The 27,176-nt window shown below is 48.8% G+C and overlaps 2 protein-coding genes across 2 annotated transcripts in view; one reads left to right on the plus strand and one right to left on the minus strand.

The window, feature by feature from the left end:
* Window positions 1-5,984, plus strand: part of LOC135891184 (scavenger receptor cysteine-rich domain-containing protein SCART1-like) — a 35,954-nt gene extending 29,970 nt beyond the window's left edge. Inside the window, exons 12-16 of the mRNA XM_065418675.1 lie at window positions 437-529; window positions 1,566-1,649; window positions 3,608-3,697; window positions 4,422-4,574; window positions 5,866-5,984. Of these exons, the coding sequence (XP_065274747.1) occupies window positions 437-529; window positions 1,566-1,649; window positions 3,608-3,697; window positions 4,422-4,574; window positions 5,866-5,984 (539 nt within the window). The remainder of the gene's footprint in view (window positions 1-436; window positions 530-1,565; window positions 1,650-3,607; window positions 3,698-4,421; window positions 4,575-5,865) is intronic.
* The window catches only part of LOC135873059 (alpha-2-macroglobulin-like), a 1,316,454-nt gene that overhangs the window by 1,221,997 nt on the left and 67,281 nt on the right, over window positions 1-27,176 (minus strand). The window lies entirely within an intron of this gene.

The raw sequence follows: 27,176 nt of genomic DNA on the forward strand, positions 1-27,176 counted from the left end.
GCTGCAATCACACCTCCAGATTGCAGTGTGGATGAACCCTTATGTAGATAGCACTTTCCATTGTTAAAGCACTGCACAAATAGTAGCTAATTATTCCCCAGATAGTCTCTAGGCAGTACATAAATATGTAAGTACTATTTTGCCCATAGGTGTAAGCACAAGGATGGAAGAGGTATGATTTTGGGTGCTACTAGGAGTTGCAGGACACATTTATCAAGGGACCATAAAGGCTGAATATCAAGATAAACTTAATGACAGTGAAATAGCCAATAGAGCAAACATCAAAGGGGCATTGTCCCTGTCACCTGGGACGTTCAAATCTAGATTGGACAGAGCAGTGGGAATGTGCTGGGCCCAGGGGGAGGGGCTGGATGAGCTCATAGGGTTTCCCATCCCTAGTTTCTGACCCTGTGCAAACCTTGTCCTTTGTTTTCAGGCTCCAGAAGATCCCTGGACCCTTTCTCTGAGGCCGTGTATGAGGAGATTGATTATAACCTGATGAGAAAGAAGCAGATGTTTGGTCACTCAGGTCTGTGTGTCATTCCTAACAGGGAGCAAATCTCCAATGCACTTCCCATCCTAATACTCTGACTCAGAGCTAAATCTCTGCAGCCTTCAGTCCTGAGAGTCCTGGATGGCTGCTGGAGCTGGGTCTGTGGAGAGACCTGCCAGTTACTAGACTCAAATGAATGAGTTTCCTCCCAAGCAGACTCTTCTAGCCCCATTCTGAGGACAGTCAGTCCCATCTGTACATCCTGCAGCCTTGAAGGGTAACTAGTTATGGGTCAGCAACCTGTCTGTTTACACCATTTTGACTCAATGTCAATCAATTGGGAAGATGCTGCTCTCAGTTTAGCACATTGTCAGGATCTCTGAGCATGGTCAGTGCGTCTCCTTGAGGCTACTTCTGAGATCCCTATTCACTAATGGCAGGAGTAGATAACAGGCTTTGACCCTTGGAGGGATGTGGCCTACTCTGGCAGCAAGGCAGGGGAGGGGAAGTATCTTGCTTAACAAAGCGGGAGTCACGTCCATGGCTGAGGAGGTCTGGACCTTTCAAAGACCAGCAGCCTGAGCCATGATTTTCTGCTGGAGCAGGCCATGAAGTAGCAACATTCAGGAGGAGGAGAAAAACATTCCTCTCTAAACCAATTCTTACAGCCTGAGTATGAATGAAAACAGGCTCCCCACTTAATGAGAAGGATTCAAATTAAATCCACAGCAGTCGAGGATCCCATGTTAAAGGGCTCACTCAGTCCCTCCCTCACCTCATGAGGTCAATATGGCTGTTCCCAGCATCTTCCCAATATGATTTTATCCACCCCAAAGTCACATTTACCACACACACACACACACACACACACACACACACACACACACACACACACACACACACACACGATATTTCTCTTGGAAAGTCAGTGTCAGTTGCTGTGAATTCAGCATCTTCTCTAGAAGGAGAAAAATACCAAGACCATAAATCCTGCTCCAGGACCTGGATGCATTGCCCATCAGCCAGTTTTGCTGCTGTCACTGTGATAACATCCCATTTACCATCTCTCCAGTCTCCTTTTCAGATGATTCAGTGTCGAAGCTGCAGTATTACACCGGGGATAGTGCGGGGGAAAACGATCCTGCATCAGAACAAGGTAACAAGGGAGGGGGGTGAATACAAAGACAGACACCCACATCTAGATGGGGAATTTAATTTCCACATCAAAGATGTATGTCCAAACTCTTAATGGAAATGTATGATCAAATCCTGACCCTTTCTCTGCATGGCTCACAGTGCTCTCTCCCAGGATAGAAACTGCAGAGAATAGGATACAGAAATATTCACTTGACATGTAAGAATCTGAATTTAACAGCTGGCACCTATCACTAAACAGCCCCTGATCTGTGCCTCATGATCTTAGCCCCCTGCCTCTCCAGCATGAGCATGTAGCCCAAGTCAGAATCTACCCCTTATAAAAGGAAGAGACTTACTCCTGAGGGAATTCTGCACCAAAAAGTTAAAAATTCTTCACACAATATTTTAAAATTCTGCAAAATTCTGCATATTTTGTCAAAATAACACAATATAATCACACCATTATTTGCTGACAAGTATTTTGAAATAAATTACCAAAATAATTGAAAATGGTGTGACTATATTGTTGTTGTGTTACTGTGTTATTTTGACAAATAAAATATGAACTTTGCACAATTTTAAAATTTTTAGTTTTTTTGGTGCATAATTCCCTCAAGAGTACCAGGGTTCTTTGTGGCGCAATCTGGGTGCAGGCAGCTCGGCAGGGGGTCTGAGTGCGATCTGGATGCACAGAGGCTTGGTGTGGGGGAGTGTAGGGGAAATGGGACTCTGCAGGGGAGTCCCAATGAAGATGGTTAGGGCTCAGCGGAGGGGGGTCCAGGTGCAACTGGTTGGGGCTCAGTGGGATGAGAGTCCGGGTGTGGATAGGACAAGAAGCAATGGGCTCCCAATGCAGGGGATGAGGCTCGGAGAGGGTGGGGATTTAGGTGCAGAGGGGGCTCAGTGGGGGATTCTGGGTGAGGTCTGTGTGAGGGGGGCTCCTGATGCAGGGGGTGAGGCTTGGGAGGGTGTGGAATTGGTTTTGGGGGCTTGGTTGGGGGGTTATGGGTGCAGGGGTCCCTGATGCAGGGGGAACTCTGGAGGGGGTTCTGGTTGCAGGGGGGAGGAGTCCCTGTACAGGGAGCTACTCCCCCTGTCCTCCCATCCCCCCCATCTGCCCATTCCCCCCCAATCAATCCCCCCCACCAAACCTCATTCACCCCCCCAGAACCCCCACCCAGCTTCATCTCCTGCATCTAGACCCCCCCTCCAATCCCCACCGCCCACCATGGTGCAGAGTTTTCTGCAGCCAGGGGAAGTTTCCAGGGGTTGATCTGACCCAGCTCCGGCTGCTCCATGTAGGGGAGAGGGAGGTGGAAATCCATCTCCGTTCTCCTCTTCCCCCCACCGCCCAGCTAAGACTAACATCCCTGGTCTGCCATGGAATCCCCAGACACCCCCTGCAAGTGATTTACCTCTCTGACAGCTGATGGAACAGACAAGCCTAGGCTCTGCTGGGGAGAAGTGAGTGAACACTGGTACAGTTTCTCATTGCTTCCCCACAGAAACCATCTTCTGCAGAAAGTAAAGAGAATCTGCAGGAGGTGGGGGTGTTTTTCTGCACTCTTGCAGGAGCACAGAATTCCCCCAGGAGTAGAGACTTTAAAGCATGCCTTTATAGAGTTCAGTTGGATTCACAACTGTTGTGTCTGGTGTGGCAGCTTTTATCTTCCAATATGTCAAGGGTTAGTGCCTCACCAGCACAGATCTTGATCCCATTGAAGGGCATGACAAAGTTGCTATTGGATACAGTGGGACAGGGCTGGGCCCTTGTTATTTATGAGGAACTAAAGGTGGCAAAATTCCTGTTTCATACACTGTCCATGACTTTGACCCTGGGTCACCTGTGACTTCTCCTATAAACTCCACGATAAACAGCCCAAACTCCAAGGCAACAGGCCTTTAATGGGGAACTAAAAACCTACTGGGGAAACGGGTGTGTTCAGGAGATGCTGAGTGTGCTGTTTGCTGTTCCAGAAGGAGCTTTCCCTGGTGGTTCTCAGTTGGATTACAATAATGTGGAGGAACCTGCATCAAGTGACATCCCCCGGACTCCAGACGGTCAAGGTGAGCAGTGAATCCATCTCCTGAAAACATTACTCCATGGCTACTGTTGCTCCACCCCCACTTCATTTTCTAGTCTCCCTTTGATCCTGAACTTAGGGCTGGGAAGAATTAACCAGACTTGCCTGGTTGAAGCCAGAGAGGGGCATTCCACAATTAACAGCACCCCTCAAATAACACAAGTATGTAGGGGCAAAATTTGAAAGTCCAAGGTTCAAAACGAGATTAAACTAACTAGAGACATAAAGGGTAACAAGACAACATTATACAAATATATTAGAAGCAAGAGGAAGACCAAGGATAGGGTAGGCCCGTTACTCAATGAGGAGGGAAAAACAATAACAGAAAATGTGGAAATGGCTGAAGTGCTAAATGACTTTTTTGTTTCAGTTTTCCCCAAAAAGTTTAGTTGCACATGGACATCTAACATAGTAAATGCTAGTGAAAATGAGGTAGGATGAGAGGCTAAAATAGGGAAATAAGTTAAAAATTACTTAGACAAGTTAGATGTCTTCCAGTCACCAGGGCCTGATGAAATAGTCCCTTGCACTCTTAACTCTATGCAGTCTGGCAGGATAATATCAAACAGGTAAACTGAGGTGTATATTACAAATTCATAAGAAATAATATGCATAAATCCCTCATTCTTCACACCTGACATATAGTTTATTTTTCTATTCAGTGGAAAGCCCCTTTTCATTATGATTAATTACCATCTTTATTTCAGAGGTCCCTGTCCTGTCTACAGGTGCCCCATGGGATGGTTATGATGATGCCAGAGAAGTTTCTAACACTGAAGATGACCCTGCTTCTGGACCGAGTGCCCAGGAAGTCCCTGGGGCCCATGGAGACAGTGACAGGAACAGAGATGATCAGACTGGTGAGTGGGGAAATGTAATGTTGCCAATTGTCACAATGTTTTCATTAGTCCCATGATATTTGTTTTTCTAAGAGTTTCAGTTTCTGGAATTTAACCTAAAGCCTCAAACCACAAGACAAAACTGAGAAACGAACCAAAACAATTGTTTAAATCTCATTATTTGTAAGCCAAACTCAAGATGTTTGAGGCCTGACCCCTCATTTCCGAACACTTGGGGTTGGCGATGCTGGAAAGGTCTGTGTTTCCCAATGATTGATCCACAGGAACAATCTCCAGTTGGGAATGTGGGTTATGCAGCAAGGAAGCGACCTTGGCCAAAGCAATGGTTGAGAGGAGTCTCCTCTCCCGGTCTCTGTGAGGGGACACGTTTGAGATAGAAATTCCAGATGGGATTGTTGGGCCTGTGTATTGGGATCTCTGTTGTTGGCAACTCACCTGGAAGAGCCTTTACTGGCCGCTAGAGGTCACTGTCACTGCACTGCAATACAGTCATTGGTAAACTGCCAGGTGTATCCCCACCCTGACCTTTAAATGGAGTTAAATGGACTTAAACCAAGAAAGAGACAAGATTTCCTAGATAAGGTCCCTGATCCTACAAATACTAGATCCCATCTGTCACTACTCACATAAATAGTCTTGCTGACTTTAGTGGGACTGTCCAAATCAGCAAAGTTGCATGTGACAAGTGGCAGGATCAGGGCCAAGTTCCTTTCCCCACACCAGGTGTCAGTGCCCTGGATGGTAACGGGAAAAGCAGGGCCCTGCTGTGGGGTTGGTTACTGGCCCAGCTTCAGGTTTGAAATCACTCTCTTCTATATGTAAATGTCCCTTTTAGGATAGAATCAGACCTGGGGCCAGGGATGAAATGTGCATTTCTTTGGTCTTGATGGCAATAACATGCAAACAAGCATTGTGTGGGCAGGTGAGATCTGTGATGCCCAGGCATGTCTCATGGGTTAGGGCCCCCACTCTACTCCAGCCACCAGGAACTATATCAGCTGTCAGGAGTTACAGCAGCCCCTAGTGGCCTATCAGGGAGTCGTCACCAGCTCACTGCCATCCCCACACTTCTGCACCAGGGAGGTCTCAGCACAGAGAGAATCTGTTCCCACATGTTTTGTTTGAAGAACAGAAAGAGATAATGGATTAAATGTGTCAGATGCCCACTCAGAGGAACTGGGGGCAGGGGCTGATTCACAGCCCATGCTGTATGTTGCCCACCCATTATGTGAGTGCACGTGGGTGGAGAATGGATACATTTACTGCAATGTGACCTCCTTGCTATTTTTAGGCTGGAGTCTGCACTCGCTAAGAAGTGAAGGGGCCTCTGGGGCTGAGAGGGACGCCCTGTCCCCACCTCCTCATGACCAGGGTTATGATGATGTTGATGATGGCGCCTCTGGGACATGAATATAAGAACGGCTGGGTTCAGATCAAATATCCTGTGAGGATGTAGATGCTGTATGGTTAGACTCTTCCTGTCCCAAATGCTCATTCACCCATAGAGGTATCAGAGAAAATCCCTGCCTGGGAACTACTTCAATTAGCTTTTTTTATTGCAGTTTGTTTAGATGCAAGAAATGTAAGTGTGACTGAGACAGGGGCTGTGATTTTTTCCTTGTAACTTCCCATTGATCAGACAGTCTGGAACTTCCCTGATATTGTGTTCCTAACATTTCTTCATCGTGAATTTTTGCTTTTTCTTATTAAACCCTTTTTGAAGATCTGTTCCAGGGTTGATGTTTCTCTCGTGAGGTCTGTTGGGTGGCTCCATGGGGACCAGCAGGGAGAGAGATGGAGACTGAATCACCCAAAAGTAATAATGTTAAAATGTCACTTCTCAGGTATCGCCGGTTCCAGGATGGGCACTGCACTGAGAGTGAATGTTCTATCAGGGGTGTGGTAACAGGAATATTTTGTTGCTGGGTTTCTCACTAACTCCAGAGAGGGCCCTAACCCCCAATCCAGACTCCAGACTTTCCTCTGAAATCCAGGAGGATAAATGGGAGGTTATTTACAGGTACCTTAATACGCGCATGCACACACACACACACACGATTAGTGAAAAGAGGCTCCTAACCTCTTCTCTGCCCTACAAATTCTGATACTATGCCCATCACTGTGGCACCAGAGCATCTTAAAGAGGTGCATTAAGTGGCATGATTTTCTTCCATCACATGTGGTTCGTTCTCCATCCTTCCCCCTGGGGAAAGTGCATATGGATTCTTATGGAGGGTTATTTGTGGTTTTATTGTATGACCTGCTATGAGCTTACATTAGTGAAGGCAAGTTTTAGAAGGTCATTTTCAAGTGAAACAGAAAGAGGGTTCAGGTGATTTGTGATCCTGTGGGAGTTGGGTCCAGAGTCTTAATCAACCAGCAAGAAAACGGTCTCCTGAACAAAAGAGCTTCCTCTGGCAGGAGACAGCTCCACTGTGCCTGAGGGACAATCTTTCTTTCCTTTGTCACAGGCCCAAATCCTAAAGGCTCAGATCCTCAGAAGCATTTAGGCCCCCTAATGTCCATTGATTTCAATGGAGCTTAAATACCTCTGCGGAACTGGGCCTAAATACCTTGACGTTAAGGACTGAGATGATATTCTAAGAGAAGGTTGAAATGCTTTGTTTTAGATAAGGTTAGATTTGCTCACCTTTGTTTAAAGAAGGCATCTTTGTACCATTTTCACTCTTACGTTGCATTGTGGGTGTGGCACATAGTGGTGGTGTGTGATGGTATCTGTGTGGTGGTGTTGTGTTATGTGTTTTGTATGGGGTCTGTGATAGTGGGGTGTTGCATGTGATGATGTAGGTGTCTGATGGTGAGGTGTTTGTATGTTGCGTATGTGTTTGGTGCGATGTGGATGATGTGTGGTAAAGGATTGTGTTGGGTGTCTATATGTGACTGTGGATATGATATGTTGTGTGGTGTGATATTGCAATTTAAAAGTAAAAAAAGTAAAACGAAACATTTCAATAATTTCCTCTCAGAAATGTTCACAAAATCAATACTTCCTTCAAAGTGTTTCCATTTTGTGGAATAAGCATTTTCTGATGGGAAAAAAAAAATTCCATTGGAAAAAATTGCAGCTCACTTTCCTGGTTCTCTTTCTAAAAGATATGCTTTAGTTGAACCAGAAATTATGGTCTTGATGTCAGAATTACTGGGTGAAATCTGTGTTATTCAAGAAGTCAGACTAGATGGTCATAATGGTCCTTTCTAAGCCTTGAAAGTCAAATATGAATCTGTCTTGTGAGATAACCCATCAAGGTACACCCCCACTCAACAGAAGTATACACAAGTAAATAAGCATCCTGGCTGAGTTTTACAATATCGAGCAACTGAACGATCTAGGTACTCATACAGCCACCGTCACTGTAATATTTGAGCATCTCCCAGACATTCATCAGTTTTCCCTCACTACAACCCTGTGAATCACATAAATATCACTATCCCCAGTGTACAGGTGAGGAGCTGAGCCACAGAGAAGTAGGTAACTTAGCCATGTGTGATGCTTCAGGGTTCACCCAGGCCGGTAAGGGGTTCAATCAACACCTACCTTGCATCTCTGGGTTCCTTAAATGCTTTGCTGCTTTGGCTCACAGCCCTGAAACCAACAGCCAGCAGACAAGCCTGAAGTTCACATCCTGGCTTGCTCCACCCAGTTACTCTTTGCAGGGTGACTTCAACAATGCTTCCAGCCCCCAATTCTCCCCACAAAACTTCGCTCTATGCACTGCTCTGTCCCTCTTACTGGAGCGCCTACAAAACCTTGTCAAGTTTGCTGCTCCTTTTAAGAGACAGTACACAAGAGCTTATCAAGTTAACTGGGCTTGACACTTCAATCAAAGCACTGAGATGGTTTATGGGCAGAGTACAATAACAAAAGGACATAGGTTTAAGTGATACCAAGTATAAGGAATAAGGAGAGAAACAGTTACAAGGAAATGAAAATAGAAAGACACTTCAAAGACTAAAATTCAGCTTAAGAAACTTGAGTGTCTTGTTCAAAGAAGTTTCTCTCATCACACCCCTCCAGTATGACTGACTCATTCTTTAGCCAGGGCCCAACACACAGAGCTGAAAGTGTTTGGTTTCTTTGACTCCTCAGATGAGGAATAACTTAGGGGTTCTCTCCCCTTCTCTTTATAGTCTAATAAATCTTTGGTATATATTCATCTGAAGTATATCCCCAAATAGAGTTCCTTTCCTCTGCTGGGTGTAGATGATATACAGTCTTCTCCCTGCTGGTTAGCTTGATAGTGCCAGGATCCCGGACAAAGATAAGCAAGACTAATGGCAGGAGCTTGGGATCTCAGAACTGAAGCCAGGGGTCAGAGTCAGTATCGGGGTCAAGAGTCAAACTGGAGTCAGAGCCAGGAATCAGGCTGAGGGGCAATACCAGGTATCAGGGCCCATGTTCGGAACCCATGGGTCAGTTGGGAGCCAGAATCCAAGTCAGAGTCAAGGTCAGTTCCAGGGGTTGAGGAGTGGAGAAGCAAGTTATGACAACTAGCTAAAACTCCACATTCCTGCCTGGACATGTCCTGGTATGCCATAAGAACATAAGAATGGCCACACTGGGTCAGACCAAAGGTCCATCCAGCCCAGTACCCTGTCTGCCAACAGTGATCAATGCCAGGTGCCCCAGAGGGAGTGAACCCAACAGGTAATGATCAAGTGATCTCTCTCCTGCCATCTGTCAAAGTGCGATGACTCACCCTGCAACGCCTCCTGCTGGTCATCTCAGGGAATTAGCATTTCCAGCCTCCGGAACGCCCTCTGCAGGCCGGTGTCCCGCTGTCACTGCCCCCCCCCATGTCCCTCCCAGGACCCAGTGCCCCTTGTCTTTGGGGTGCTGCCCCCTGGCAATACCCCCACAGTCTCAGGGTCTCCCCACCCAGGGGAACCCCCAACCCTCTATCCCCACCTTGCCTCAGTCATGGGCTACTGCCAGTCCCCATCTAGCCCCCACTCACTGGGTCAGACTGCAGTGTAAAAACCACTCATCATAGGCAAGGGGGGTTGGACCTGCTGCCTCTGCCTACCCGTGGGCTGCCCCCTGCAACTCCAGTACCTAATTGGCCTTCCACTAGGCTGCAGCCAGGGGGATTTCTAGACTGGATCTCCCCAGCTCCCTTGGCCTTCCCCAGCCCTGCTCCACTCCAGGTCCCTCCCTCTCAAATTTAGAGTGAGTCTCTGCCAGCTTCTGGCTCACTGGCCTTTTATAGGGCCAGCTGGGCCCTGATTGAGCTGGCCACAGCTGTGGCTGCTTCCACTCTCAGCCTAGTAGCTGCTTTCTCTCAGCTACAGCCCTCCCCAGGGCTGCTTTCAACCTCTGTTCTGCGGGAATGAGGCAGCCGCTACCCCACTATAGGGAGAGGCCAGTCTGCTTGGGCTGCCCTGCTGGCTGGAGCTCTCCCTCCCTTCCTGGGCTGCTGCTGATTTTGCTGGCTAGAGTCTCCCTCCCTGGACTACCATTGCTGTTGCTGCTGAGTGGGGGAGACTTGCCGGCCTGCCCCGCACCCCCCTCCACCTATGGAGGGAGAAGCACGGGCCCCACCACCACCTAGGGGGCCCTCCTGCCTGGACGGCAGACTGCTGCTCGCTGCTGCTGTGTCGGAGCCGCTGCTGCCGTGGAGGAGAAAGAAGAGAGGATTCCTTCTATAGGACATTGTGGAGGGGGTTTGTTTACAAACGGAGTGACTTTTACCATCTCTGCTCCTGGGGTGGTGGTGACTCCTGTTGCTGTTGAGGGGAGCATGGGGGAGAGGTGCAGAGCCCTCCCCCTCGCCCATTTGCTCCCCTCCGCCACCACCCCCGCCGCTGCTCCCTCCACCACCCCACATACCACCTGGACCTGCTCTTTGCCCCTCGACGGGGCTGTTTGTTCCCCCCTTTCACCACCTGGGCCTTTTTGCAGTAGTGAGCAGAAGGACTGAGCTGCACAAGCGCATGTGGGCGCACGTGCCTCCCCACTTTGGACTTACCTTATCCCCCCAGCTGCGTTTGGCTGGTGGGGTCCCCTCCCTGCTGTGCCCCCTGGTCCCCCTGTGTTAGTTTGCCCCTTCCCCCCTGCAGCCTGCCCCGCCCGCCACCTGCTTGGACCCTCTAGGGGTTTCCCTTTCTGTTGGTTTGCCTGCCCCGCCCTAGCCCTTCAGTACTTGTTACCTACCCCGCCCCAAACTTTGGGCTTTGGTTTGGTTGCCTGCCCGGCCCTTCCCCTTGTAGTTCCCTCCTGTGATTTGCCTGCCCCTTTCTTTTTCCTCTGCCCTTCCTTGTCCCCCCCCAGTTTGGTCCCCCTTACCCATGCGCCCATGCCCCCTCCATAAGCGCTTGTGCCCCCTTTCGGTTGCCCCACACACACTCTGTTCACAGCCTCCCCACTGATATTGTAGTCCCTCCCCTTCCCAGTGCAGCCGGAGGAGCCAGTACCTCTACTCAGTACCTGTGCCCCCTTCTCTTGCCCCTGCGTACCCCACCACTGGTGCCCTCCTCCCCTGCCTGCAGCCTAGCAGGGAGAAGTGGCTGTTTCTACCTGCCTTCCCTACCCTCCTACCCCAGGGGCGCCCTCCTTCCTTATAGACAGCCTAACAGGGAGGAGTGGTTAGCCCCATTCCCTCTCCCTATCCCCCCTGCCCCTCCCGCTGGACCCTCCTCCCCTGTGTGTAGGCTAGCGGAAAGGAGTGGCTGCCCGTCGCCTCACCCCCATATTAGGGCCTCCTTTTGCCATCAAGGAGGAGGACCCTGCTCCTGCCCCTGTCCCAACCCTTGCTTCAACCCCCACCCCTGCCCCTGTCCCTGCCTCTGCTGACCCTGTGGTGTCTCCTTTGTTACCGCTCCTGCCCGCTCCAGCGGCTGGCCTCACGGCCACCCCTAGCCCCGACTCTACCGCTGCCATGGCCGCCCCTTCCAATGGCAAAAAGGGCCAGAGGAAGAAAAAGGGCAAAGTCCCCTCCTGGAAAACAAAACCTCCCACCGGCGGGGCCACCCACCCTACCGTGGCCCTGACACCTGCCGCGGCCCCTCCTTCCCCTGCCGTTCCTTCCACCAGCTCTGGGGGCGTTCCATCTCAAACCCCCAGAGCGTACGCCCAGGTGGCCACCGCTCCTCCACGTGCCACCACGCCATCCGCCCCGACCGCCGCCTCCGGTGCCATCCCTGGTGGCCGGGGCCCCTTCCCTTCGATGACCAGGAGGCACGGCGTCCGCTGCCTCCTGGTGCCCACCTCGCCCCATGTCGAAGCATATGTGCAGGCCCTGGCGAGGGTGGTGGGGTCCATGGCCATCGTGGCGGCCTCCAAAATGTATGGGAAGGTCGTATTCTTCCTGGCGTCGGAGGCCGCCGCGCAGGAGGTGGTGGAGAAGGGCCTGGCGATATGGGGGGTGTTTGTTCCCTTGGAACCCCTGGAGGACCTGGGCGTACGGGTGGTATTGACCTCCGTCCCGCCCTTTCTTCCCAACGTTGCCCTGCTACCTGCCCTCTCCACCCTGGGGAAGCCCATTTCCATCATCAGCCCTCTCCCGCTGGGCTGTAAGGACCCCGCCCTCGGTCACGTCCTGTCCTTCCGCCGGAAGGTCCGGATCCAACTACCGCCGGCGGCGCGTGACAGAGTGGTGCTCGAGGGGTCCTTCCTGGTGCCCTACCAGGGGGCCCACCACCGGGTCCATTATACGACAGGGGAGGCCCGGTGCTTCCTCTTTCGGGCGACGGGGCATGTCCGGAGGGATTGTCCCCTGGCCCAGCACGGAGGGGCATCCGGGACCCCCAGGACCCAGGTGGGTGCCGGCCTTGTCATTGCCGGCGATCCTGGTGGCCCGGCTACCGCTGCCACCACCACTCCTCCTCCTGCTTCAGCCCCCGCTCGGGCCATTGGTTGCAGTTCAGCGGGGCCCACGGAGGAGAGGGCGGTGAGACTTCTGCCGGCCGAGAGAGAGGGCCCGCCCCAGAGGGAGGTTTCCCTTCCCCCCGCTGTCCCGCCCTTGCTGCCCCGAAACCATCACCCTTGCCCCCTGGCCCTGCCCTTGCTGACCAGCCCTCCACCTCTACCTCGGAGGGCTGGGTGCTCATCCTGGGGAAGCGCGGCGCCCGCAAATCATGGGCTCGATCGGTCTTTGTTCCCAGGAACCTATCCTTGTAACAAAGCCCGATGCCAACTCTGTCCACATATCTATTCAAGTGACATCATCATAGGACCTAATCACATCAGCCATACCATCAGAGGCTCGTTCACCTGCACATCTACCAATGTGATATATGCCATCATGTGCCAGCAATGCCCCTCTGCCATGTACATTGGCCAAACCGGACAGTCTCTACGCAAAAGAATTAATGGACACAAATCTGACATCAGGAATCATAATACTCAAAAACCAGTGGGAGAACACTTTAACCTGTCTGGTCATTCAATGACAGACCTGTGGGTGGCTATTTTACAACAGAAAAACTTCAAAAACAGACTCCAACGAGAGACTGCTGAGCTGGAATTGATATGCAAACTAGATACAATCAATTTAGGATTGAATAAGGACTGGGAATGGCTGAGCCATTACAAACATTGAATCTATCTCCCCTTGTAAGTATTCTCACACTTCTTATCAAACTGTCTGTACTGGGCTATCTTGATTATCACTTCAAAAGTTCTTTTTCTCTTACTTAATTGGCCTCTCAGAGTTGGTAAGACAACTCCCAACTGTTCATGTTCTCTGTATGTGTGTATATATATCTCCTCAATATATGTTCCATTCTATATGCATCCGAAGAAGTGGGCTGTAGCCCACGAAAGCTTATGCTCTAATAAATTTGTTAGTCTCTAAGGTGCCACAAGTACTCCTGTTCTTTTTTCTCAGTTCTGAGAGGCCGGGGCCGGCCTATTAGCATTTTAACAACAGTTTGCTGGAGGACATGGGCTTCTTGGCGTCCTTCCGGGAGTTCTGGCTGGCCTGGCGGGGGCAGCGGCACGCCATTCCCTCAGCAAGGCGGTGATGGGATGTGGGGAAGGTGCGCGCATGGCTCGTCTGCCGCGACTACTCCCAGGGTGCCAGCCGGCGGAGAGATGCGGTGATAGGGAAGTTGGAGCGGGAGGTCTTAGAGCTAGAGAGGCATCTGGCCTCCGGCCCCAAGGATCCACCCCTCTGCGCAGCGTACCGGGAGAAGCAGGAGGAGCTCTAGGCCCTGGAGGACCATCAGGCCCGGCGCGTCTTCATTTGGTCCCGCATCCATCTCCTTTGGGAGATGGATCGCGGCTCCCGCTTCTTATATGCCCTGGAGAAAAAGAGGGGGGCTAAAAAGCATGTCACCTGCCTCCTGGCGGAGGATGGTGCCCCCTTTATGGATCCGGAGGAGATGAGTGGAAGGGCCAGGGCCTTCTAAGCCAGCCTTTTCTCCCCGGATCCGACTGACGCCGAAGCCTGCAGAGTGCTCTGGACCGGGCTCCCTATGGTCAGCATGGGCAACCGAGACCAGCTGGAGCTGCCTCTCTCTCTGGCCGAGCTCTCGGAAGCCCTCTGTCTCATATCCACCAACAAATCCCCGGGCATGGATGGGCTGACTGTGGAGTTCTACCGCGTGTTCTGGGATGTCCTAGACCCGGGCCTCGTCACCGTCTGAGCCGAGTCCTTGCAAAGCGGGGTACTCCCTCTCTCGTGCAGGCGAGCCGTGCTCACCTTATTGCCGAAGAAGGGGGACCTCCGCAACCTACGGAATTGGCATCCCGTCTCGCTCCTCAGCATGGACTATAAGGTCGTAGCGAAGGCCATCTCGCTGCGGCTGGGGTCCGTGCTGGCGGACGTGGTCCATCCCGACCAGACCTACACCGTCCCGGGCCTGACCATTTTCCATAACTTGTATTTGGTCCGGGACCTCTTGGAGCTTGGGCGTAGGGATGGTCTGTCGTTCGCCCTCCTGTCCCTGGACCAGGAGAAGGTGTTCGACAGGATGGACCATGGGTATCTCCTGGGCACTCTGCGGGCAATCGGTTTCGGGCCCCAGTTCGTGGGCTTTCTCCAGGTGCTGTACACGGAGTGTCTGGTCAGGCTCAACTGGACCCTGACCGAGCAGGTCAGCTTCGGGCGGGGAGTACAGCAGGGGTGCCCCCTCTCGGGCCAGCTGTACACTCTGGCGATCGAGCCCTTCCTCTGTCTCCTCAGCCGGAGGTTGACGGGGTTGGTGCTTCGGGAGCCGGAGCTGCAGCTGGTCCTGTCGGCGTACGCTGACACCGTGCTCCTCGTGGTCCAGGACCCTGGCGACCTGGTGCGGGCGGAGGCCTGCCAGGCTGTTTACTCGGCGGCCTCCTCCGCCCGGGTCAACTGGGTCAAGAGCTCTGGCCTGGTGGTTGGGGACAGGTAGCAGGCGAGCTCCCTCCCACCCGCGCTTCAAGCCGTCCGGTGGAGCGCGGGTCCGCTGCTCTATCTTGGCGTTTATCTATCCGCCACGCATCCATCTCCGCCGGAGAACTGGCAGGATTTGGAGGCCAGGGTGGGTGAGCAGCTGCAGAGATGGAAAGGACTGCTCCAGTGTCAGTCCCTGCGAGGGAGGGCGCTGGTGCTGAACCAACTAGTCCTGTCCATGCTCTGGCACTTAAGGCGGAATTTCCTGTGGTGTTCAGCCTCTGCGAATTGTGGATCACAGGAAGAAGCCCAATTACTGCTGCTGGGTGGGACCGTGGGTTGTTGGTTGCCTGCTAGCCCTACTGGCCAGGCTTCAAGTCATTCTAGCTTTGTTTACCTTACATGTAAGTTTACCTTCATTGTCTCAGCCTGACAACCAGGCTGGTCAGACAAGCAAATACACATTCCTTTGTCTAGGGCAGACTGGGCTTATGTATTGCTTGCCAAACACATGTTAAGAACATAATTCTAGATCACTAGTACATATCCATAACTCTGTGTACGCACCCCGTACATATATCACACAATGATTTTTGGCACCAGGATATTACCAGCTTGTATATGATATCTTACATAACACCTTCAGATCCAGATTATAACAACAGTGTGTCAGGTGTAGTGAGTGTGTCAGACCTGACAAGAGTTGTTAAAACAGAGACGTGAACCACCAAGGGGCCTCTGTGTCACCCCATATAACTGTAAGCACATTCCCCCAGGGTTGTCTGAGGCATTGGCACAGAATCTGTCGGGGGTGGGGAGGGCAGAAAGAGAAGACATGGCCAAAGTCTGCTAGTAGACAAACACCCCATGATTCCCCCACACAGCAGTGAGGACACCAGTAATGAACAGACACAACATATTCATGGCTCCCACCCTAGAGTTCTGTTTGCAGGAGCCCAGCAGACATATGACAGGGGCCTACATCTTGCCTAGGATGTAACTGGGGTTCATCCCAAACACTCCTGTTCTGTCCTGCCCAGGTACAATATCCCACTGTGACCCACATCACTGCAGGCACTTTCAAAAAGGCAGCTGTGGAGGTCATGTGTCTCTGTAGAACGGCTGAGACTGCTCTGACTGATCAGCTTTTATCTGGATCTTGTGCTTTTCAGATGAAATCCAGCCAAATCACTGCAGACTTGCAATAATATTCATTATTATTAATGTCTAATCAGTGACTGCACTCTACAAATTAGGCACTGACCTACATTCCCCATAGCCGCGGGCAGAAAACTTCTTATCATTCCCAACTGAGAGTTGTACAGACTTCTATGGCTGTAGGGAAGTAAGGAACATTTGATACCCTGTTATGCCAAGGCTGGGACTAAGGAGACAAAATCTGTAATTTCTTCCACAACCATTTCTGAGAAGTCCTTGCCTGAGGAATTGCTCAGTGTGGTGGATCCATGTGAACCCAGACTATTTGCCCTCAGCAGCAGATTTGGATGGTTCTCATAATGAGAAACATCCATCTACTACTTCAGAGACATGGCTGATGGGCTCCAGACTGGTGTAAAAGTTACTCGTAACCCCCCTTAATAAAGCAGTCGTTATGTCAGCCATAACGTTATTCCAGCCAGATCCTCAACCTGGGCAGCTATGCCCATAAGTTTTTTACCCCCCCCCTTTTTAAAAACTCAAGCAAAACATGCCAACAATCCCCTAGTAGTCAAGCAAACAAAGTTTCACTCCTTTGTTCGTGCGCTCATTCCTGGGTTAAAGGTAGCCAAGCTAAAAAAAAACAATAATAAATATTTCTGCAAAACTAAAAAAAATAGCTAATGCATTAATAAACGCTTTCCAAAAATTAAAACAAAAAATTAATAAAATAACAAAAATAACTTTACAAAATAAACATATATTAAATACTATAAATGCTAAATTTAAAAAAGCTTATGGTCACATCAAAAAAAATATTATTTCTATATTAATCATTCTAGCTTAATTAAGCGAAATTTACAAGCCATTAAAAATGCTGCTGTTGTTTTCCATGCTGTATCTCTTAATCACACCTTTAGTTTTAAAAACCTCCTTCCAGACCTTAAATCATAATTTACAAAGCTCTTTCAAACAATTGTTAAATAAATTCTTTTTTTTCTATATGTTATTTAAACAATAATACAATATACCAAATGCCTATATAATGCTATAATCAAAAGCTTTGCTATCCATAAAAAAACCCAGTATCTGTCCCTCCAGCTTAATCGCAAATTGCATAACAGGCCTGACAATTTTTAAATTTGTCAGGCCCAAAAAAACCCCTATAAAAATTACTAATAACCCCCCTTAATAAAGCAATCGTTATGTCAGCCAGCTGCCATTAAAAAAAAGCAAACACCTTAAAAACACAGTAGCCTAAACTTTTCAACTGTTTTCCCTTCAAAGCCTTAAAATAGTTAAAGCTAGTCCCAAGCCAGTTTTCACTAACCAAATAACAAAAGCACAAATCTAACCACCACCAATCAAGTATTAACACTGCAAAAACCTTTATCTAAATATATATAAAAAATCTATAAAATATATATAAAACAAAGTTTTTTGTACCAAAGTGCAAAGCTCTCCTTTCTTCTGCAAAATAAAGCAACTCTTCCTTATCCCTGTCTAGCTGTTATTAGCTCTCAGCTAAATAAACCCAATATTTCAGTAACACTGGTTTGGCTGAATCCCTGGGGATCTGTGCCATGTCAGCAGGGGGCAAAAGCTCCATCTCCTCACACTGGGTTTTGATTACTGCAACTCATGATGGCACTAGCTGTTCTGGGGAGCTGTAGCCTGAAACTTCCATGTTAGACCAAAACCTTTTATGCGAGGGTGGGTCATTGTGTCCACTACTGGCTGAGACTATTAATGCCTTGCTATGGAAGAGCACAGATCCATCTTCGCTCAAATGGTCCATTGTTAGGTCAATGCACAAGAAGCCACGACTTCAAGCTTTCATTGCCCTGCCTTTACTCTCCATGTTCTGATAATTTCATTGAGCAGGTTGCGAGGAAGCTACTCTTGTGTCACCTGAGGTCTCCTGCTGTACCTGAGTTGTCTTGGTCAGGACAAATCCTGGGCATGGCAAGGAAACTGCTCCAATTTCATTGTTTGATGATCTCCTCCTAGCTGTGCTGGCTCTCTTAGATCTGCCATCAGCTTCTGACATCCCTGACTTTTGTTTTGTGGCTGGTCTGCAAGCTATGGCTGGGGTGCAGGGTGCTGCCTTGAAATGGCTCCATTCCCTCTTTCCACAGAGATCCCCAAGGGTCAAGGAAGATAGGGCGAGGGGATCTTTAAAAGATATTTTTATTTTTGTTAAAAATTTTAAAGTTTTCAAATTTTTAACAAAAATAACAAAAATTGAATTCAATAAGGACAAATGCAAAGTGCTCCATTTAGGAAGGAACAATCAACTGCACACAGCAACTCTGAGCAAGGAAGAAAATATGGCATTTCCCCACCAATTCAATATTCTTGTTTGAATCAATTTATTAAATAACTTTTTCTTTGTCTGACAAGTTTCACATTCACCAAACACACTTCCCCCCCCCCCCCTTTTAATGTGATTTTTGGTCACCAGGAACAGAGGTCAGTTAATAGGCCAGAGTCAAGTAATGAGAATGGACACAAAACTCAGTGACCGTGACATCCTAATAGGGGATGACCAACATTTCATGGGCAATAAACAAGCTATAAGGCAGAGCTCAGACACCCATAACTCAGCTGAAATCCTGGGCAGAGCAATGAGTGTCAGAGCACTTTCTAAGACCTTGTCCCAACAACTTTCAATCAGGTTTCTGACCAATCTGATATAAGCTGCTGTAAACACAGGATCCCATCCGGAGGCTGCGATTCCCATGGAGCCTTGGCTCCTGACCACCACTGGATCCATGAAGAGGCCACTGGCCCTAGGCATGTCTATCTTGTTCACATGGCATGAGCTAAATGTAGGTATCATTTGGGACTCCCTTGTCTAAGGAAAATTCTGGAGCCCCAGGGGCACAGTTTGGGGTGCCCTTATCCCAGTTCAGTTTGCCCCATGGACAGTCTGAGTTCATCTTTCTGAGCTCATGTTCAGAAGCAGCGAGACCAGGTTCTCTGAACCTCAAGGGGGCAGGTTACATTTTGCAATCTTTGGAAGAGTGGGCACATCCAAATGGACTCCAGTAGAATCCCAGATGCCTGTCATCGGGTGTATGTACTCCACGCTCATCCAACAACCAAAAGGTTAATACAGACACTGCTGGCCACTGGTGATTGGCAGCCTCACAGCAGCTGGTAGGATAAAAGGGCTGGGAAGCAGAGGGACAGGCAGGCTACCAGAGGAGTAAGCAGACTGGAGAAAGGAATTCCTGTCAGCAGACTGGTAAAGAGCCCAGGGACAACACCCCAGAAAGGGACAAAAGGACCAACAGGCTGACAAGCCTGCAGAGGCCTTGGGGAAGGTAGGAAGGTGCTCAGGGCACTGTCAGAGTCAGAAAACCCTCATCCTGCATGTCTAGCTTAAGGGCTCTGAGCTGGGACCCAGTGGAGTGAGTGGGCCTGGGTTCCCCTACCAACCCGCTGACAGACCCGAGTTCAGAGAGGGTGTCACGTTATTGACTTGAACTGGGACCATATAGAACATGGTTGCAACCAAGGTCCTGTAGTGGCACCAAATCTTGTATAAAGGGGGTCAAATAAGGTATCTAAGACAAGGTTACGGTTTGCTGGTTATGATTATGGTGTCTATATGTGTGTATCATTTTTGTAGTTGAAGTTATAAATATTGGCTCTATACTGTCTGTATTTCAAACTTATGCTATGCTTCTGGGTAACATCCCAGACAAGTTGGTGTCAGCTCTGCCTAGCCTGCTATACAATTGACCCATTGAGAGAAGGCAGATACGCCTTGTAACTCAGCAAAGTATGCAGGGACTTGCCCATGTGACTCCAGACTCCATTTTGCTGTAATTTTCCACAGTAAGGACAAAGAGGTGTTCTTACACCTGGAAAAGACTATAAAAGGCTGATGCCTCATCTCCATCTGGTCTTCAATCCTGCTTCTTACCTCTGGAGGGACTTTGCTACAAACGAACGCTCTACACAAAGAACTGATGACCCATCCCAGCTGGGGATGTACTCCAGAGACTTGATTTGAACCTGCAGTTTATTCTATCACGGCTACAAGCCTGAACCAAGAACTTTGCCATTACTGTATGTAATTGATTCCATTTAACCAATTCTAGCTCTCATCTATATCTTTTTCCTTTTATGAATAAACCTTTAGTTTTTAGATTCTAAAGGATTGGCAACAGCATGATTTGTGGGTAAGATCTGATTTGTAGATTGACCTGGGTCTGGGGCTTGGTTTTCTTTTACTGGGGTATTGGTTTTCATAACCATTTGTCCCCATAACGAGTGGCACTGGTGGTGATACTGGGAAACTGGAGTGTCTAAGGGAATTGCTTGTGTGACTTGTGGTTAGCCAAGGGGGTAAAACCAAAGTCCTCTCTGGCTGGCTGGTTTGGTTTGCCTTAGGGGTGGAAAAACCTCAGCCTTGGGCTGTAACTGCCCTGCTTTAAGCATTTTGTCCTGAATTGGCACTCTCAGTTGGGTCCCACCAGAACCAGCGTCGTTACAGAGGGTTTTTCAGATTCCTGGGTACCAGGAATAGACTGACGGCCCCGCTGAGCTGAGGGAGCTGGTGCCATGCCCTGCTTGGCCAGGAGGGGCACTGTTGGACTGATACACTGACTCACGTGTGATACTAGAAGTGGGATTTCTCACTGTATCCCAGCCCCACAGAACTGAAACAAGTATATTGAAGCCCAATAGGGCCCAAGATGGAGGAAGCTGTATGGTTACTTGGCCAGCAGCAGGCCACTGTCTTAGACCAACAAGCCATTGACCAGGATCAGCTGTGGCAGATATAAGTCTTGACACTACAGCTGTTGCAGGCCCAGCAACAGCAAAATGAGCTGCAAGCAGGCTCTCAGCAGCAACAGTAGGAGGTCCAGGCCACAACTCAACAACTGGGCTAGAGAATGCTGGACATCCACCTCATGCCTGTCTTGACTGGGGAGGAGCAAGCCCATTATAGGGCCTTCAACCACCGTCTGCCCTGAACTATCCAACAGTGAAGGCAGCCATATTCAACAGACTGCAATTAACCAAAGAGACTTACCACCATCATTTCAGCGAATGATTCAGCCTGTCTATGTGGCCTCACACCCTGTTGCTGAGGCTCAAGGACGTCAGCTGCAAGTGGTTAAGGCCTAAGGCCTGAGGCCAGGACAAGCAGGCAAGTAGCTGACCTGGTCATCCTCGAGTAGTTCCTCTGCCACCCCAGGCGTGAATGGGTACAGAGCACCGTCCAGAGGCACTGGAAGAAGCAGTGAGACTAGCAGAGACCTATCTCAAGCTGACACCCCACTGATCCAACTTGGGAGGGCAGAGCTTGCCTCCCCAAAGTCAAGCAGGGCAGGAGAGAGAGGGAACAGTCATTCTGAGGCCACAGTGTGGATGGCAGCCTCGCCCCAGTAGATAAGTTCTCATGCCAGAGACTGTCCCCAACTTACTTCCCATCCCATTCTCTGAAGATCAAGACAGGAAAATCAGGGAAGGCCGAAACCCATTACAGGGCCCACCGGTGAGAGTGATCTGTTTCCTATGTGGGCAAGAAGAACATATCAGAAGAGATTGTCAGACCCTGGAGTGTAATTATGGGGGCAGCTTGACCTTCCCCAGACTCCATTAAAATGCCAAACAACCCAAAATTGATCACCGTGGTGCACATCAACGACCAGGAGGAGCCAGCCCTGGTGGACTCAGGATGCGAGCAGACCCTAGTGAGAGAAGACGTGCTGAGGGAGGCAAAGATCCATTTGTAAGGCACCGTGCCCCTGACATGCCTCCATGGGGACGTGAAGGGCTATCCCTGTGTGAAGGTCTGTCTGACAGCAGGTGGACAAACAGGCCACATTACAGTAGGTCTAGCATGTGAATGAACAGAACTGGATATGGCAGAGCTGGCCTGGCCCCACTTTAAGACACTGCTGCAGGCCCTGTTGAACAGACCCTAGGGGACCTCTTTCTGTTTGAAGGTCTGTTCTTATCGCAGAGAAATGAGCCACTGGACATGGGAGATGAGACTTACATAGGGGTGGGGGGGAGTCAGGATTGTTGCCTATGTTAAGCGAATGACCCTGCTGAGACATGTGCCCCTAGGACCCCAAACAAGAGCTCGCAGGTGTGGGGAAGCTATTGGGGTCATCCAACTTGCAGGTCAAACAGCAAAGGGAGGATTCCTTCTGAAGTGTCTCTGAGGAGGGCATAGCCATCATAGACGGAGAAATGTTCAGACTCAAGCATGTAAGAAGTTGCTCCTTGCTATCTCCTGCCCTATGTTGCTGCATAAACATCACAGCAGCAGATCACTGGAGGGCTGCACCATACCTTGGTTATGAAACTCAAGCCGCACACTGAGCTTGGCCCCTCACTCCCACTACCCACTCCCAGCTGGGACTCCTGCCCCTGCTTCAGCCAGGCTTCCCCAGCCATGCCCCAGATCAACTCAGTCCACCCCCCTACAAACTGCTCTCCCCCACTCACCCACCCAATAGTGGCATGTACCTTCACTAATCATTTCCTCGATTTCAGAGGTGGAACATGTTAAGTGGAACAGCTTCAACAGGAGACATTGACCTTCAACAGGAGGCATTCCCACCTGGAATAGTTCATGGCCTGGTGATTAGTGCACTTGCCTGTGGCATAGGGATGGACTACCTGAATTCAAGCCCCTGCTTCTGAGCAGGGATTCAAAACTCTCATGCCCCAGACAAGTGCCCTAATCACGGGGCTAAAGTTTATAAGGGGGAGCACACACCATTTCTGTATGACCCACAATGGACTCTTTGGAACTTGTCAGCAGATCAGAACAGTTTCAGGGCTGAACCAATTTTTTTTTTCTGATTTCTCAGTTTGGTGTCTGAACCAAAATAACAATTACTGGCCTGGCTATAGCTAGGAGTGGTGACAGGAGAGGGATGGAGGTGGTGGGGGGGATGGTGTGGAGGTGGAGAGGGTTGGTGTGACACTAAGAATCCCAATGCCAGAGGTCAAGGGGCTCACAGGTAATGAGTTTCAGCTGCCCTGACCAGTTCAATGTACCCCAATTCACAGATGTCATAATCTTTGTCTGATAGGTAGTATGTACAATATTGAAAAACTAATAATTCACTGATCATTAATATTCTTGCACATGTGTTAAGTGTGTACATAGGTATAGGCTGGAATTATGACTAAAATGTGTTTAAACCATGCATGAAATAGAGAGTTAGCAAACAGGTCTGCCCCACAAGAAGGAATTTGTTTGCCTCTCTGACCAGCTGGGTCCTGAGGCAGAGACTACCTAATATGTAAATGGACTTTTGTTAATAAAACTATTAATCTAACAAGTGCAGGAGGAGACAGCATGGCATTTACACCCAGCAGGCGAGAGAAGCTTGGTTTGGGTTCTTCTTCTCAAAGATTACATTGCAAAGGTTTACTGAACTATAAAGACAGGGGAGCTGAATCTCAAGCAATAAGCAATTGAATGAACTGAGTCTACACAATATTACTATATTCTGAATGTGTATCGAGTGAAATATTTTATGAAAGTCTATGAAATGTCTGTATTAACATTATAAGGAATTGTAGATTCTCATTGATAACATGGTTTAAAGTGCATGTCCAAACAAAGGGAGAATCAGCTCTTTTCCAAACAGGAGGGAAGGCAGCTATCTACCTGTCCCCAATTAAATTAAACAAGATGTGACCAAAACAATGGAAGCCCCATTTACATGGAAATCAGCAGGGGGATTGAAAATCCACAGGAAGAGAAGAACAGCATAAGGTCATCCTGCCTCTGGTCATTGAACTTTGAAACTTATAAGTAAGGGCAGAAGCCATCTTTGACACCCATCACTAGACAGACACAAGAGGCCAGAGCTCTTGCAAGCTGAGAAAGATGGGTCCTTCAAACCAAGGGGGGGATGAAGTTTCTGGGAACTGAATATAAGTTCGAGAAACCATCTTGAACAAAGCCTGTACCTTGCTAGAGTAAGTTTTAGACTTTTAAATATGTGTTTTCACTTTTATTTGCATGTAACCCTTTCTAACATTATTCCTTTTAGTTGGCATCACTGATGTCCTATTGTTAATAAATGTGCTTTATTTTTTACTATAAACCAACTCAGTACTGTGTTTAACTGGAGTTAGCAGTCACTTCAAGTCAAAGTGTTAAGCTATTGGGTATTGACTCTTTTATGAGAGCAACAAACCTCTATACACCTCTGAATGTTCCAGGGGAGAGCTGGACATTTCAGGGGAGACAGTTTTGTGGAAATTTGAGCCTGGGAGTGTGTTGGGGTCACTTTGCTGGTTGTAACCAATTCTGGTGGACGCCAGAGTGGGGCGGTGGGGTTGTACACAGGCTGCTGGGCTCAGAGCTACTGAACCAGGGCTGTCAAGTGCACAGACAGTCAGGGTGTGGCCTATATGCTTGTGGGCTGGTGGAAGAGTCCCAGGCTGGGAGCTACAGCAGCAAAGCATTGTAAGTCAGCCACGGTTGCAGGGCAAGCAGAGACACAACCTCTCACTGGTGTGGATTGCACCCCCACAACATCACAGTGGGGATGAAGGGACTCATAGACTCATAGACTTTAAGGTCAGAAGGGACCAATATGGTCATCTAGTCTGACCTCCCGCATGATGCAGGCCACAAAAGCTGACCCACTCACAACAGAATCTTCCAGCCTGCGACCCCTGCCCTATGCTGCGGAGGAAGGCGAAAAACCTCCAGGGCCTCTGCCAATCTACCCTGGAGGAAAATTCCTTCCCGACCCCAAATATGGCGATCAGTAGAACCCCGAGCATACAGGCAAGATTCTACAGCCGGACCCTCATTTTACCCGCGATGGCACGTTAATGCCTAATTGACTAAAATCACGTTATCCCATCAAACCATTCCCTCCATAAACTTATCAAGCCTAATCTTGAAGCCAGAGAGGTCTTTCGTCCCCACCGTTTCCCTCGGAAGGCTGTTCCAAAATTTCACCCCTCTGACGGTTAGAAACCTTCGTCTAATTTCAAGCCTAAACTTCCCCACGGCCAGTTTATATCCATTCGTTCTCGTGTCCACATTAGTACTGAGCTGAAACAATTCCTCTCCCTCCTTGGTATTAATCCCTTTGATATATTTAAAGAGAGCAATCATATCCCCCCTCAGCCTTCTTTTGGTTAGGCTAAACAAACCGAGCTCCTCGAGTCTCCTTTCATAGGAAAGGTTTTCCATTCCTCGGATCATCCTAGTGGCCCTTCTCTGTACCCGTTCCAGTTTGAGTTCATCCTTTTTAAACATAGGAGACCAGAACTGCACACAGTACTCCAAATGAGGTCTCACCAGTGCCTTGTATAACGGAAGCAGCACCTCCCTGTCCCTACTAGAAATACCTCGCCTAACGCATCCCAAGATCGCATTAGCTTTTTTCACGGCCACGTCACATTGCCGACTCATAGTCATCCTGCGATCAACCAGGACTCCGAGGTCCTTCTCCTCCTCCGTTACTTCCAACCGATGCGTCCCTAGCCTATAACTAAAATTCTTGTTAGTCATCCCTAAATGCATCACCTTACACTTCTCACTATTAAATTTCATCCTATTACTATTACTCCAGTTTACAAGGTCATCCAAGTCTCCCTGCAGGATATCCCGATCCTTCTCCGAATTGGCAATACCTCCCAACTTTGTGTCGTCGGCAAACTTTATCAGCCCACTTCTACATTCGGTTCCAAGGTCAGTAATAAATAGATTAAATAAAATCGGACCCAAAACCGAACCTTGAGGAACTCCACTGGTCACCTCCCTCCAACCTAACAGTTCACCTTTCAGTACGACCCGCTGCAGTCTCCCCTTTAACCAGTTCTTTATCCACCTCTGGATTTTCATATCGATCCCCATCTTTTCCAATTTAACCAATAATTCCTCATGCGGTACCGTATCAAACACTTTACTGAAATCGAGGTATATTAGATCCACCGCATTTCCTTTATCTAAAAAATCTGTTACTTTCTTAAAGAAGGAGATCAGGTTGGTTTGGCACGATCTGCCTTTTGTAAAACCATGTTGTAATTTGTCCCAATTGCCATTGACCTCAAGGTCCTTAACTACTTTCTCCTTTAAATTTTTTTCCAAGACCTTGCATATTACAGATGTTAAACTAACAGGCCTGTAGTTATCCGGGTCACTTTTTTCCCCCTTCTTGAAAATAGGAACCACATTAGCTATTCTCCAGTCCAACGGTACCACCCCCGAGTTTACAGATTCATTAAAAATTATCGCTAACGGGCTTGCAATTTCTCGCGCCAGTTCCTTTAATATTCTCGGATGAAGATCATCCGGTCCGCCTGATTTAGTCCCGTTAAGCTGTTCGAGTTTGGCTTCTACCTCGGATACGGTAATGTCAACCCCCCCTCCTTTATACCCCTCTGTCTCGCTGCCTCTATTCCTAAACCCTTCATTAGCCTCATTAAAGATGCAAAATATTCGTTTAGACATTGTGCCATGCCTATATTATCCTTAATCTCCACTCCGTCTACAGTCTTAAGCGGTCCCACTTCTTCTTTCTTTGTTTTCTTCCTATTTATATGGCTATAAAATCTCTTACTATTGGTTTTAACTCCCCTCGCAAGGTCCAACTCTACTCGGCTTTTGGCCTTTCTCACTCCATCTCTACATGCTCTGACCTCAATAAGGTAGGTTTCTTTGCTGATCCCTCCCCTCTTCCACTCTTTGTACGCTTTCTGTTTTTTCTTAATCACCCCTCTGAGACGCTCGTTCATCCAGTTCGGTCTAAATCTCCTGCCTACGATCTGTTTTCCCTTTCTCGGGATACAGGCCTCTGACAGCTCCTGCAATTTCAACTTGAAATAATCCCAGGCGCCTTCCGCCTTTAGATCCATAAATATGTTAGTCCAATCCACTTCCCTAACTAGTCGCCTTAATTTATTAAAGTTAGCCCTTTTGAAATCGTAAACCCTAGTCTCCGATTTAATTCTGTTAATCCTTCCATTTAGTTTAAACCGAATTAGCTCATGATCACTCGAGCCAAGGTTGTCCCATTTCCTCAACGAGGTCCTCACTACTCACCAAAACCAAATCTAAAATGGCATCCCCCCTCGTCGGTTCAGCAACTACTTGATGAAGGAATTC

Source organism: Emys orbicularis, chromosome 1 (genome assembly GCF_028017835.1).
Source record: "Emys orbicularis isolate rEmyOrb1 chromosome 1, rEmyOrb1.hap1, whole genome shotgun sequence".
Classification (NCBI taxonomy): Eukaryota; Metazoa; Chordata; order Testudines; family Emydidae; genus Emys; species Emys orbicularis.